Raw genomic sequence first — 12,839 nt, forward strand, 5'->3', positions numbered from 1 at the left:
GCACGAACACACCTCCCACAACACACACACACAATTTTAAGTACAGAGGCCGGAAAGAAGCCAGCTGCTTAATCTGTAACTACCAGCTTGATCCTAATAACCTCCTGCAGCATCCCTGGCGCTCGGCGTTGGCGGAAACAACCTGAAACTGTGAAGCCGGGTACTTAGCGCTAGGTTGCATTTTTGGTCGGCCTGCTACCAGCGGCTTACTTTGAAGAGGACTCCAGTCTTGTTATCCTGACAGCCTTTACCTTATTTTGCAGAGTTGGAGACGGTGAAGAAAGGGACACCACTGTACGGGCAGCCGGCCTGGTGGGGAGAGGACACAGACTCCAGCGCGCGTGCAGCAGGTAAAACATGAAAACCACCTGACTCGAGGCTCTATGGCCAATCATATTTTTCTTAATAATCTCAGATAGCGCTGTGAGCCACTCTCTCGCGGTCTTTCTTGGAAACTGTAATGTATGCTTCTGGTTGATGTGTATGCTTCTGGCTGTCCCTTCGGTGTTGCTTTTAGCGATAGACTGATTTGGTAGTCTCTAGCGATTGTCTCAGTCATGTGGTAGGCATGTTTGTCGTGGTCAATCTCTAATGTTTGTCTCCGTCAGTCGAGTGTTAGGAGTGTTTGTATCCATCAGTCATTTTATTTTCTGTTATTGCAGCACATTCCTTGTGTTCAACTTGTGTTAACCGTAGCAATAGGAAGCGATCCATTAGCGCAACGGTTAGCGCCTGTCATCAATACTGTGAGGATTGGCTGGCCTGGGTTCAGATTTTATCGCGTGCACCTTGTTCTTTCTTTGCATGTGCTGGTTGCTTTGCCTTAGTTGCTGGTTCGGAGTAAAACACCAGTTCCTTCCCACCCCTCCTCTCCTGTAGCAATGTCGGTGCAAACTAAGACCGAATGGTGCACGGGATGAGGAGTGGGGCTAAGCAAGTTTTATAACTACTTCGCTTAGTATTTTATGTGACTCGTTGGTAGAGTACTTAAACGATTCCTTTTGTGAACATTTTGATATAACTTCCTACATATAATCTATGTAATTTTTAAACAATATGAAATGTAAACAGTTGGAAATTGTTGTCAGAATGAAATGGCACCCACTAGTGGTATCTGTTTTTTAAAGCTGCAGACTTTTGCTTGAAGGTGTGACAGCCATGGGAATGAGCGCTCTAGCAACAGTTGTCAGTGTTTGAAGTTTCTGGGTGCTGGTGAAGAGTGGAGCTCCCTTATTTTTATTAAAAGAGAGAATGTGTGTGTGCGTGGGCTCGTGTGTTTGTTAGCTCGCGTAAGGGACCTTGTGATAGAAATTTCCCTTTTGCTACCGTTGCCAAAGGAATGCTGTGGGCTTGGAGTGTCTGGTTAGGGAAGCTTGGCAATCAGCTTAATGCCTGCTTTGGTTTTCTCTGAAAATGGAGAGAGGAGTGCTGTGTTTGCGTCCTTGTGGCGGCATGGGGTAAAGGAGAGAGGTGAATATCTCGAGTAAGCTGCAGCCGAGCTAAGGGCTCGGTGTGTGTTTTAAGCTGGCTCACCACATCAACAAGAATCTCTTGCTTCCTCCAATCATCGCTGGCCTCTTCTCGCAGCGTCTCTGGTAAAGTTGATGTGTATTGACGGAAACTCCATTTTAGCTTTAGAAACCCAGCAGACTTGCATCAGCCGATCAGCAATCCCAATGACTTCGAAAGTTTTGCATTCTTCTTCCACTTTTTTGGCACTATTGTCACCCATTTTGCCAAGCTCACTTACCGTTATAGCGGCTGTACCTACTTTCATATAATCGATTTTACTCTTCTAGTCTTTTAGTCTTCTATATTTTTTTATGTCTGACATTGGCTTAAGGTGTCTAAAAGCAGATTAGAAATAGTTTTGGTTCTGTCATGATCAACCATAGGAAGTGATGTTCATTTCATTGACTCTAACATTACATTTTAACATCTTGTAACGGATTTCGTCGTATTTATCTAAGTTCATTGGACAGTCCATGACATTTTGCCGTCTTGAAAATGCTGCAGTGGTTACCTGAGAAAGCTGTTGCGATTCCTCAGTACAATACCACATGACGGGGGAACGATTTTGGAGACTGCGTGATGGGGAGGGGGAATCAGCAGAAAGAGGAAACTGCCACCATCTGGAGTACCGATGCTAGTCTTGAGCCAGGGAAATATCTCACTGAATTATGGATGAATGTAGCATCATGAGAAGGAGAGCGGAAGCGATCATGGTGCGACGACGGAAGGTCGTGAACCTTGGTGTCTAGCATTCATTCCTTTCATTGTCTAATTATTTCCCATCGTGACTCCTTACCTTGAACAGAGTACATTCGATTTCATACACGTTTACTCATCAGTCATTTATTTGTTCCCTTCACTGAAACTGATCTTTAGTGGGCAGGGGGAGGGTAGAGGTGACAGGTGGCAGGATCCGCCACTCACGGCCACCGCGACGTCGACCACTCTTGGAGGTACCTTCAACGAGGTGTCGTTCCGTGTCACATGACCAGACCAGCTTACATCGCTTTACTATTGCAAGTAATGGTTCTTGGTCTCCTACGAGTGTGGCGACCAAAGATGCAGCAATGATAAATACTAACGGAATGGTTCAAATTGTTCTCCGTTGTGTTCGATACAAGAAACCATGACTTACTTTTGTCAGTGCTGCTCTCCATGCCATGTGCACTTGAACTCAGGGCCGTGCTTAGGGGCAGGCGGACGAGGCATCTGCCTAGGGCCCCGCGCTTAAAGGGGCCCCGCTCTTTTGATTGATATGTGACTTTAGATCCCAACTAAAACCGTGTGATCGTGGCGTGAGGGCCCCGCACATGCCCTTTGCCTCGGGCCCCGCGGGGGCTAAGAACTGGTCTGCTTGAACTGTATGTCTTTGGTAAAGTCTTACAGTTTCTGATGAAGTCGACGTCGTCTGCAAATGCAGATGGAGGTGCTATGGTCGTGGAAGTTTCACATATGGTGTTCTCCAGAAAAATGTCGACCAGCACAGGCGATAGTGGGTGACCTTGAGGGACGCCTGCTGATGAATGATATACAGAGTCATTATACTCTATACAGTGCATTTCTATACACACATTATCAGTCAGTTTGTTTAGGTTGCTACACTGACCATCTCTCGCCGTGATATAGTTTTAAATTGCTGATACGGCGTTCAACACCAACAAACAACAACAGCTTCATTGTGGAGTCGGAGTCTGCCAACATTCATGCTTAATGTACTGTAATGCACGAAGTTTATATCTTGTTTACCCTCTCTCTCCACGCTGTGGTCTCACCCTTTGCCAGTAGTTTTCATGCAGATTGTTATTTATAATTTTACAAGCCCTGCCTGCCAGAGCTCTCGTCTTATCGCGATGCCTTCTTCAAACGCGGCGTGTCGGCTTGATCAGACAACGGCAGAGCAGCCGCTACGGGCCAGAAGATGATGTCTTTTTTTTCTCTCTCTCTCTCTCTGAATGTTCACACACACGATTGTAAGTTGCTTGCGGTATTAAGACATGGAAGATATCTGAGACGGAACCAGACCATTGCGTGTTGGTTGACTTCTGAACTGGTATTCATGTAGAGCCTGCAACTATCTGCCATGTAAAGCCTGTACAACTACCAGCGACAATTAAGCTGCTTTTGTTTCCATGTGCTCTGCCACTGCCTTCTTACCATTTACCATGTGAAATAAGAAACTAAGCTGACCAGTTATTGGTGGAAATTTTCAACGTTGTTAATCTGTGACAGAGTACATTAGTGAATACCAACCCTGCATGATCTGGTTGTCTCACTGTAGTGACATTCGGTAAAATAAGTAGCATCGTAAACTAGCACTTGTCTAGAGATTCGGTCAGTAAAACAAGTAGCATTGTACAGTCTGAAGTGGTACATTCTGTAGAACAAGCTTTACAACAGGACGTGTGTGCTCTTGTTCCCGGGCTGGTTGGTTAAAAATTAATCTTCACCCTCGCACTAAGCGCGCTCCACAAAGAGTAGACCAGACGGCAGGCTAATTCCCCGTGTCAGGCTGCTTCTCCCATCAGACATACTTGGCAGTTGCCAGAGATTTGAGCAGCGCCCCTCACGCGCCCTCTGGCCCACGGGTTGCTGGCGGCTGTAGCTGTGTAGTGGGCGACAAGACAGTGGTTTGCTTTTGTTTCTCTCTCTCCCAGCCTTCAAAATGCAAGGTTTTGTTTTTTTCAAACCTCTGGTTACAACTGTTTGAGATTTTAGACCCCCAGTTAAAATTGTTACGGCTATAAGTACTCCCTTAAAACCAGTCATAAGGCCAGCGATAAGTACACATCGGTGCACGTATTGATATTTTCACGATTTTGAACCCTGATATGAAGAAACTGGTTTTATTGTGTAAGACGTTTTGTGCATGTAAAATTGTCTCTGATATTTGGTAACAAATAATAAAAGACAGTTCACGTTTTCTGACACCCGGTTGACGCTTGTCAAATTTTCTTGACACGATTTGAAGGTATCTTGATTTACTCGCGTTTTTACGCGATGGACAACACTACTCTTGCGACGGTAACTTTTGTGACACAGTGTCAGCTCTTGTCATTAATGGCTGTCTTTAATTATTATCATTCCTCTTATGCTCATGTTGTTGACGTATTCACATGAAGGCTGCAGCTGTTGACCTATTGCAACAGTCATTGGCCAGCCTTCATGCCTAGTTCATGGTCTTTACTTTTACAGTTTGGTGTGCTTATGCAGTCTTCATATACGACTTCAAACGGATATTGTAGTTTAGTTAGCTTCTAAACAAGTTGAAAACCATACATGTACATAGATACAGGGAAATGTAGCTATCGAAACTGGGACATGTTTCGTTTATCATCTATTGACAGCTTCAAGACTTTGAGTTTAGGTTAACTAAAGCGTATTATATCAGGGGCGGTGTTATTACATTGAAACCAGCGTGGCGTAGAATTCACATCTTCAGATAGACCACGCATTCCTCCACCTCAGGAGGTTTTTTTTTCTCTCTCTCTTCTGCGTGCAAGAGCCTATGATAGACGACTTGGCACCGAGCTGAAGGCGAGAACAACAGTACCTACTGACTGTTCTGTGCACTCAGTGCTTGTTCCACTAGCGTGTACTGCCAAAAGCCGTTGTGTCTAGACAGGGGAATCTGGTTTCTGAGAGTTCTCTGGTCAGCCAGGCTTTCGCTAGATGGGGTCAAAAGTAGCTTCACACTCTCAACGCTCAAATTAGCTTTTCTACGTTGACCCCGGTAACCTTCATCATAATGCTCTCAGCTTGCATGTCAGGGTACCATTTGTGCTGACAATGAATGTGGTAGTGGTTTTGTAGTCCTAACTTCAAACTTGTTCTTTTTCACTGCACACTTCTCGAAAAACTTAAATATTTTCCTTGTTCAAATGGTGGAAACGGAAGGGAGACTGAAAAGTCCCATTTGGAGAAGCGGAACAGGTCATATCATCACAATACTCATTGTGTGAGAATGCGATTTAGTGCCGCGCGCGCAGATGTTTGCAGAAGAGCACGCCACTCACAGGGAGCAAGGACCCGCCTGCTACATGCCTCGGCGCACACAGTACAGTAACAGTCCTCGCTGGTGCCGGCGCATTGCTTTAGCTGAAACAACAGCTCAGTAGGCTGACTGTAAGGCAATTTGTTAACACAAAATGCGCTTCAGCATGTCACCTTTACTAGATCGATTTAAATTAGAAGTAGATTGTTACACTAAATTAACAATTAGCAATGTGGACTGTTAACAATGCTGTAACAATCCTGCCGCAAGCCGATCTATTTCCGTGGTAAAAACAAAAACAAACAACAACAAAAACTCGACATACTTCAGTTTTGACACCTGCTTTTTACAGATGAAAGCATGGACCAACAGTCTTCAGGAGGTGGCAAGTCCCCCAGACCCAGCAGCCTCGTGATTAAGTCCTGATGATAACACCCAGTCTCCTGCTGCCAGTCATCATCTGTATCGGCATAGCAGCAAGCCTGCAGGTGTATACATGGAGATCCCCCATCACGTAACTTCCCCTGAACAAGAGAAGTCCTTGGTGAGGGATAAGAATACTCCAGCCCGCAGCCTGACGTCGTCAATCTCCAAAGACAGTTTAGTTATGACCCCAGACTCTAGCAGAGAAAGATCGCTGGACAAGAACGGCGAGGCAAGTACGCTGTCTAGTGGGGGGAGCACTTCGGAGACGTCCACCAACCCGTCACTGTCCTTCACGGTGGAGTTTGGCGATGAGAAGAAGCCCAAGCTGAACATCGGGGGCAGTCTCAGTGAGTTTGTGCCTCCAAAGATCCGCAGCAGCCTGGCGCAGCATACTCGCTCCGAAAAGGTGCTTTCCGGCCGACCTCAAGCCAAGGAAACCTCTGCCAAGCCCTCGGTATTAAACTCTTCCTTCTGATTTGTGTCATTTTGACCTTAACCTCAGATTTACTTTTATTCCCTACAAGTTATTACGCTTATCAAAGGTTCCACGATAAGTTTAGACTGTGCTAGGAAGTTGCTGTAAAAGCATTGAGGGGTTTACGCACTGTGAAGAGGTAGATGAGCATTGTAAGGTATGTCGGTCCCAGTGGTAGCTGGCTAATCATTACCATGCTGAGTATTCAAGTGACGCTCCGTCTTTTCAGGAGGAGCGCGAACTGTCCCCCGGGCGACAGAAGAAGCTGGACGACTTGTGGACTTCAGAGACCGCCAAAGGACGCCCCGGACAGCGATCCAGCGCGCATGCAATAGGTGTTCCTTCCTTGAAGTCGACTGACTTCAGCACTGAAGGTTCACCGGAGAAAAGTAAAGCAGATGTGGAGAAGAGGACCAAAGATGTAGACAAGGACAGAAAGGGCAAGTACATGAGTAGTGTGAGGATGTCACTATCATAGATCAGTATATTAGAGAGGCTAGTGTTTGAAGCACCTTCACTAGGATGTTTTAAGTTGCCAGCCAGTAGGTGGACAATGTCTTGAGAAGGACTGCTATTGGTATATTTGCTAGCTTCAAGAATGGGCAGTAGAGTTGCAGTACTCTAAATTGCCGTATACTTTTTTTGGTTTGGTTGATGTGGTTAAAGGTCATCGCATGCGTAATGTGTGTTTTTGGTTTGTGGTTACAGGTCGCAGAGCCAGGATGGCCGCAAAACGTCGCCCTTGGCCCGAGTCAGCAAGACCAAGCCTCCATCAGTAGCCGCTGCTATTGTTGCTTCAGTACAGGTCGTGCAGTACAGCGACCCTACAGCGTACCTCTTGGATAAAATGTTTGCCGGCACCACCGGAGGTCCCGGGGCGCCCTCTGGCGGCAGACTTTCGCAGTCTTCTGACCACGATCTCCGAGACTCGCCCGTCTCGCCTGAACACGTTTTGTATCGCGAGGCAGCAGAGTACGACCGTGCCAGCCAGCGAGGCAGCGCCACCTACAGAGTTACGGAAAAGCCCCCTCACCCTTCTCGACCTCCTAAGACCGCAAGCAAACCAACGACAGCCCGGTCAGAAAAAACAATAGAAAAAGCTGCTCTCAGTCTGCCGAGGGCTTCGTTGGGTGTTCCAGCTGTGGAGGCAGATAACGAGGACAAAGTGAGCGAGGCTGGGACCTACACCATCGAGGCGGACAGAGATGACGCCGAGGAGATGATGGCCAGACAACAGATCGATGAAGTGTTTGGTGTGGATGTTGAGAACTTCTCCTTCGAGCGGCCGGTTATTGGGAGTTTCGAACAGCTCCATCTAGCGGACAGAGAAGGAGAAGAACTGCAGCAAGATGATGACGGTGAGGGGAGTCGGACACCGTGTGAGGAGACCACCCCGGACCTGCGGGAGGAGATGGTAAGTCCCAACTTGTTTTCTTAACAGCCATTGACGACAGGAACGGACACTTCATGTGACAGATGTCAGTTTGCATTCCCGCACATAACTCTCCTTTCTCTCTTTAATACAAAATTTCCCACTTATCACCTTTCCTTTAACACACATCACCTAGTAGGACTGACAGATTATCTGTCAATCGGAGAGTCAACCGCGAGCGACAGAGGTGGCGTTACTTAGTCCGTGCTTGTGGTCGCATGCGCATCTGTACCCGCGAGAGTGTGTGCGTCGTGCGTGCGAGAGAGATTAGGGAGAGACGGGAAAGAATTGTGGAAAGTGTACTCGTCCTTAATTGTTACGGGCAGCGTGAAGGTAAATTTGTGTGTGTGTGTGTACGTGTAACATGCACATTGTTCTGATTCCAAAATGGTGTAGCTGTACAATACAGTACCACAGTATGAGCTGCATAATACAGTATCACAGTATCAGCTGCATAATACAGTATCACAGTATCAGCTGCATAATACAGTATCACAGTATCAGAATCTCCATATTTAAAGTGCTGAGGTGTTTGTAGCCACACACACATTATGCAGTTTTGTGTGTAGTTGTGAACGTGCCTGACTAGGGGCAACCTGTCAGCATACTGCTGAGCATGAACAAGCATGAGGTTCCATTGCTGCATTGTTTCCTGCCAGAACCTCTGTAGTGTAAGCTCCATTTAACACATAGCTGAAGGTGTACTTCACTGTCTTTACTACCCAGTCCAAGTTCTCATTCCTTCCATTTCGCCTCTGCCAAAACTTCTTACAATGCAGGTGGTCCGTGCAGAGTTTGTCTTGTTCTGCCCTGTCAGTCTGTGCCCACAGTACCTGACGGAATAAGGCTGCAACTATTCTGTAAGCGTTGGTGAAGTAAAACTGACGCTTTGAATGCACGTCCAAATGTATATAATGTATAATAATATAGATAATGTACATATATGTGTGTGTATCCTAAAGTATATATAATAATATTTAGTCTCTCTGGCCATGGACGTGTACAGGTGGACTGTCTGCCAAGACCAACGCTTAGCCTCTTGCGAAGTTCTCCGCTGTTAGTCTCGGCAAGCCTAAAGCATGAATGTGACTAAACTGACCGAGGACAAAAGTCTTAGTCGCTGTCGGGACTCAAGTGTTGTACATACCATACGCCCCTTGATTACGTGACTCGCACAATTAGAGGACTGTGACGCTGCCATGGGACACGACAGCAATTTGAGGACTTGCCTAGGATTCCCTCATTTAAAAAAAAAAAACTGTCTCCTACTGCACCGTACCTAAGACCGACATCGGAGGATACCCAAGGCAAGGCGAGGAAAAACAGAGGTCTATGCACTCTTGCTTCGTGGAGAGAAAAAGTTCTGAACAGATATTGCTGCAGTCCTTTCTCCAGGTGCTTCATGATAGCCGTGATGGTAAGAAAACATGACAGCTGACCATGTATCTCACCGTAGTTTTTGGAAACGAAGAGTTTAAGTCTGTCGTTGTAAAGACTGGAGCTTCTGCAGGCTGGAACAGTCTGGCAGTGTTATTACACCCGTTTACTGTCATCGCCAACTGCCTGTCACGCCGAGACGCCAGAAACAAGGCTGGTGTTTGTGTAACGAAAAGCGAGAGAGAGAAAGTTGTTTGATGATAAGAGACCGGACGTGGACAGAGGCGGAAGGAGATTGTAAATAATACGGCAGACAGGGTAGTCTACTAATTGTAATGCTGTCATTTGTCGTCGTCTTCCTTGTGCTAGCAGTATGTGGACAAACCAGAAAGCCCGTATTCATGTCCCTTGTCTCGACAGGTGGAAACAGCACCACGGTGCGTGACAGGCTGACGAACATCGCCTGAGGTGTGTGTGGTGGGGGAGACCGTCAAGATGACGTACACACTGTTACCGGCGAGATGTGCCCTCCGCTCTTGTGACTCTTGCTGCTGACGTGGAAGTGCAGGGGTCTTCAAAATGCCGGAGTCTTGCGCTGGGGGGGACGAAATCTTGACGGCTGTCTGTATATGTTGGCAACATCCGTGAAATCTAAAACCAGTTTATCCCCAAACATATGACCTAAGGGTTATGCATAATCTGGCTGCTCTATTTAACCCCATATTTATGAAGCCATCGCACCTACTTAACCTGCCTGAGAACAGATGGAAATGGTAAGTTCGAAAGAGCGAACGGCCAGTGGTGTGGATGTCAGGCCCAGCGTGCAGTGGTGACAGGTGCTGCCAGTGCTGTGGCTGGCGTGCTGCGAGGGGCCTGTGGGCGGTGTGTTGTCAATGTTTGGCCGGTCACCAAGGGGGAGTGCACGACCTCCACCGCCGTCCTAGTCAAGACTGATGCTGTCCTCTGTTCATACAGGTGAGAACAGCTATCTTCAACCTATGTCGTTTTGGCACTGCAAAGTGTGGCCTTTCTCAATGTTAGCGTCGTCCCTGGTGTCAGGCAGACTGGCATGATGTGTTAGGTTACCTGACTCGCACCCGCGGGTTTCTTCTTGTATTTGGGGCGTGTGGCGAGACACGACGAGGAGCAGTCTGTTCCGCTTGGCGGAAGTTGCCGACACCTCGCGACGTGTGTGTATGTGTGTAGGACCAGTCGTCTGTGTTGTCACTTCAACAGCGTCACCACGTATGGGGAGGACCACTGTCATTATCTCTCGCCACTCTCGGTACATTGTTTGGGAGTAACGACGTGTAAGACAGCGAGGTCAAAATAGCGCGCATACCATGCAGCGTAGCTGTCAACAGCAAGGCTAGTTGTGTTTGATGGGCCAGGGCAAGGGTCAGCAGCGATTAGGCAGCGTGCCTTCGATCAGCTGAGGTAGGTTTGAAGAATGTCGCCGTCGTGTGCCAGGTTTATTCTTTATGCAAACCTTATTGTATTACAGGAGCTCTTATCTAAGAGTGAGAGTTAAATGTATGGTGCCATTGTTGCCATATTAGTGATTGCTGGGATTTCTACTTTCTAGTGCAGAATTTGCATTGTTGAGAAGTGAAGTGAAAGGCTGAATAAGTGGATGCACTACACTAGTAAGATATAACACAGGTTATCATCCACACATGATAATTAGGCACAGAGATCTGTAAAAACCCTTAGAACTACAACCGTTTATATTTGCTGAGCGGGAGGCCTTTGACATGACCCAGGTAGCCCACATGCACTTTGGCAGGTGTCAAACATGTTAACCTATGCCTACCTGGAAGGTTATTTACCTTGTAAGCTTGACACCAGGCCACTGATGACAACTGCATTCCTTAGAGACAGACATTAACCTTCAACACCTGTACAATAGTTGGGACCCTTATGCCCCTCTTCCCTTACCGGAAGCCAAACTTGAATAGATTCAGCAAATAATTTGTCATGGTACTGGCTATATCATTACATTTTGGGGGAGAAATATGCAGTCTCCAGGCAATGACATGGGTTTTTTTTTATGTTTTCCTTCTGAAGATGTAGTATGTCTTTTTTTTATCTCCATTGGTCTGTTATTTCAAATATATTTTTAAAATACTTCTGGAACAAATCTGATGAGGGAGAAAAAGGCCCCAGAAATGACCTGGCACCAGGACTAGAACACATTTGATAAAATCAAGAGAACTTTTCCAAACATCACTTCCAGTTGTAGGACACGCTGTTGTAATGGTAAAGTGATTAATACTGATCTACAACATTTGATTTTTACAAACTGTTATACAGTCTATCTCATTGTGTTCTACGGCTTCTTATTTATAATTTCTAGTCTCATCTAAATTTATATCGTAACCAACTAGTCTGCCTGGAAGCTTTCAATCTTTATCCAGTTTTTTTGATTGTGGAGTGGGCGCTGAGATATTTTCCATTTTTCATTCTATAGGGTGAGGAGCATGCTTGCTTGTAGGTGTGGAAATTCAAGCTCTTTTATCCTACTCTGTGTATCATTGTGTAGTGAGAAATACATGTATTGTCAAACACTTTTGAAGAAGTATTGCATTGTGCATAATATTGATAATATTGAGAGACTTTTAAGGCTAAAACAATATATGTGGTGAATAATAATATTAATAATTGAATTTGTAACTAACCCATAAGGATTTAGGCTCGGTTTGCCACACGAAAACAGTCAGTCACTTATACCTTGACCAGCACTGTCGTTGGGGGTAGCACCTGGATAGATGCGGCAGCTGACTGGGCCCGCCACTCTTGGCTATTGTGGGCGATGTCCTGTGCAGGACAACCAGTCCAGTATTTGATGTTCGTAAGCCAGTTCATTCTCTGGCTACTGCGCTGTCCACTACCCTCCAAGGTGCCTTGAAGGACAGTCTTCGACAGGGTGTCAATCGGGTCATATGGTCAAAGAAGACCATCTTTCATTGCCTGACTCTTGAAAGTAGAAGTTCCTGGTTACCTGTGAGTGTAGAAATCTTGTTTCGTACAAAGTCGTTGGTTCTATGTTCTTTGTATGAGATCCGGAGCAGCCACCTCAGGCACTTGTTCTCGAATGCCTGGATTCTTTCCATCTCAACGAGCAGAGTCCACGGGTCACATCCGTAGGGCAGGATTGGTACTACCAGGGGTTTGTACAGGTTGTACTTGGTTGTGAACCTTATTTATGGCTATGCCGATCTTATCTAATCTAGCCATTATTGCTGTTGCTGCTGCGATCTTTATGCAGATGGATATCTGGCATGGAGCTGCCATCCTTGGAGAGGGTATTTGAATCTAATATCCCTTTCATATAGAACTCTGATTGGCCACTGCCACTGATCATAACTTTGTTCTTTTCAGTGCTGGTCTCCAACTGTGTGTACGACTACTGTGGTGTGAAAGTAAGTTCCTCTTTGGTTGTTCAGCAGTAATGTACTCGCTGAGCTATTGTACAACACTTCGATGACTTGAACGAGGCCTTCTTTGATGTTGAATTTTCGCATCCCCATAAGGAAAAAAAAAGGACTGCAATCAACAGTTAACCATACCAGCAGCATAACAGTCAACAGACAGATAACACCATGACAAAAACAGGATTTAAGTGC

At 46.1% G+C, this 12,839-nt stretch overlaps 1 protein-coding gene across 1 annotated transcript in view; it reads left to right on the forward strand.

Moving 5' to 3' along the window:
* LOC112570276 (centrosomal protein of 170 kDa protein B-like) overlaps positions 1 to 12,839 on the forward strand; it is a 40,130-nt gene that overhangs the window by 19,356 nt on the left and 7,935 nt on the right. Inside the window, 5 exon segments of the mRNA XM_025248656.1 lie at positions 264 to 350; positions 5,856 to 5,915; positions 5,917 to 6,383; positions 6,634 to 6,848; positions 7,113 to 7,818. Coding sequence (XP_025104441.1) covers positions 264 to 350; positions 5,856 to 5,915; positions 5,917 to 6,383; positions 6,634 to 6,848; positions 7,113 to 7,818 — 1,535 coding nt within the window.

Source organism: Pomacea canaliculata, linkage group LG8, assembly GCF_003073045.1.
Source record: "Pomacea canaliculata isolate SZHN2017 linkage group LG8, ASM307304v1, whole genome shotgun sequence".
In the NCBI taxonomy this organism is placed as follows: domain Eukaryota; kingdom Metazoa; phylum Mollusca; class Gastropoda; order Architaenioglossa; family Ampullariidae; genus Pomacea; species Pomacea canaliculata.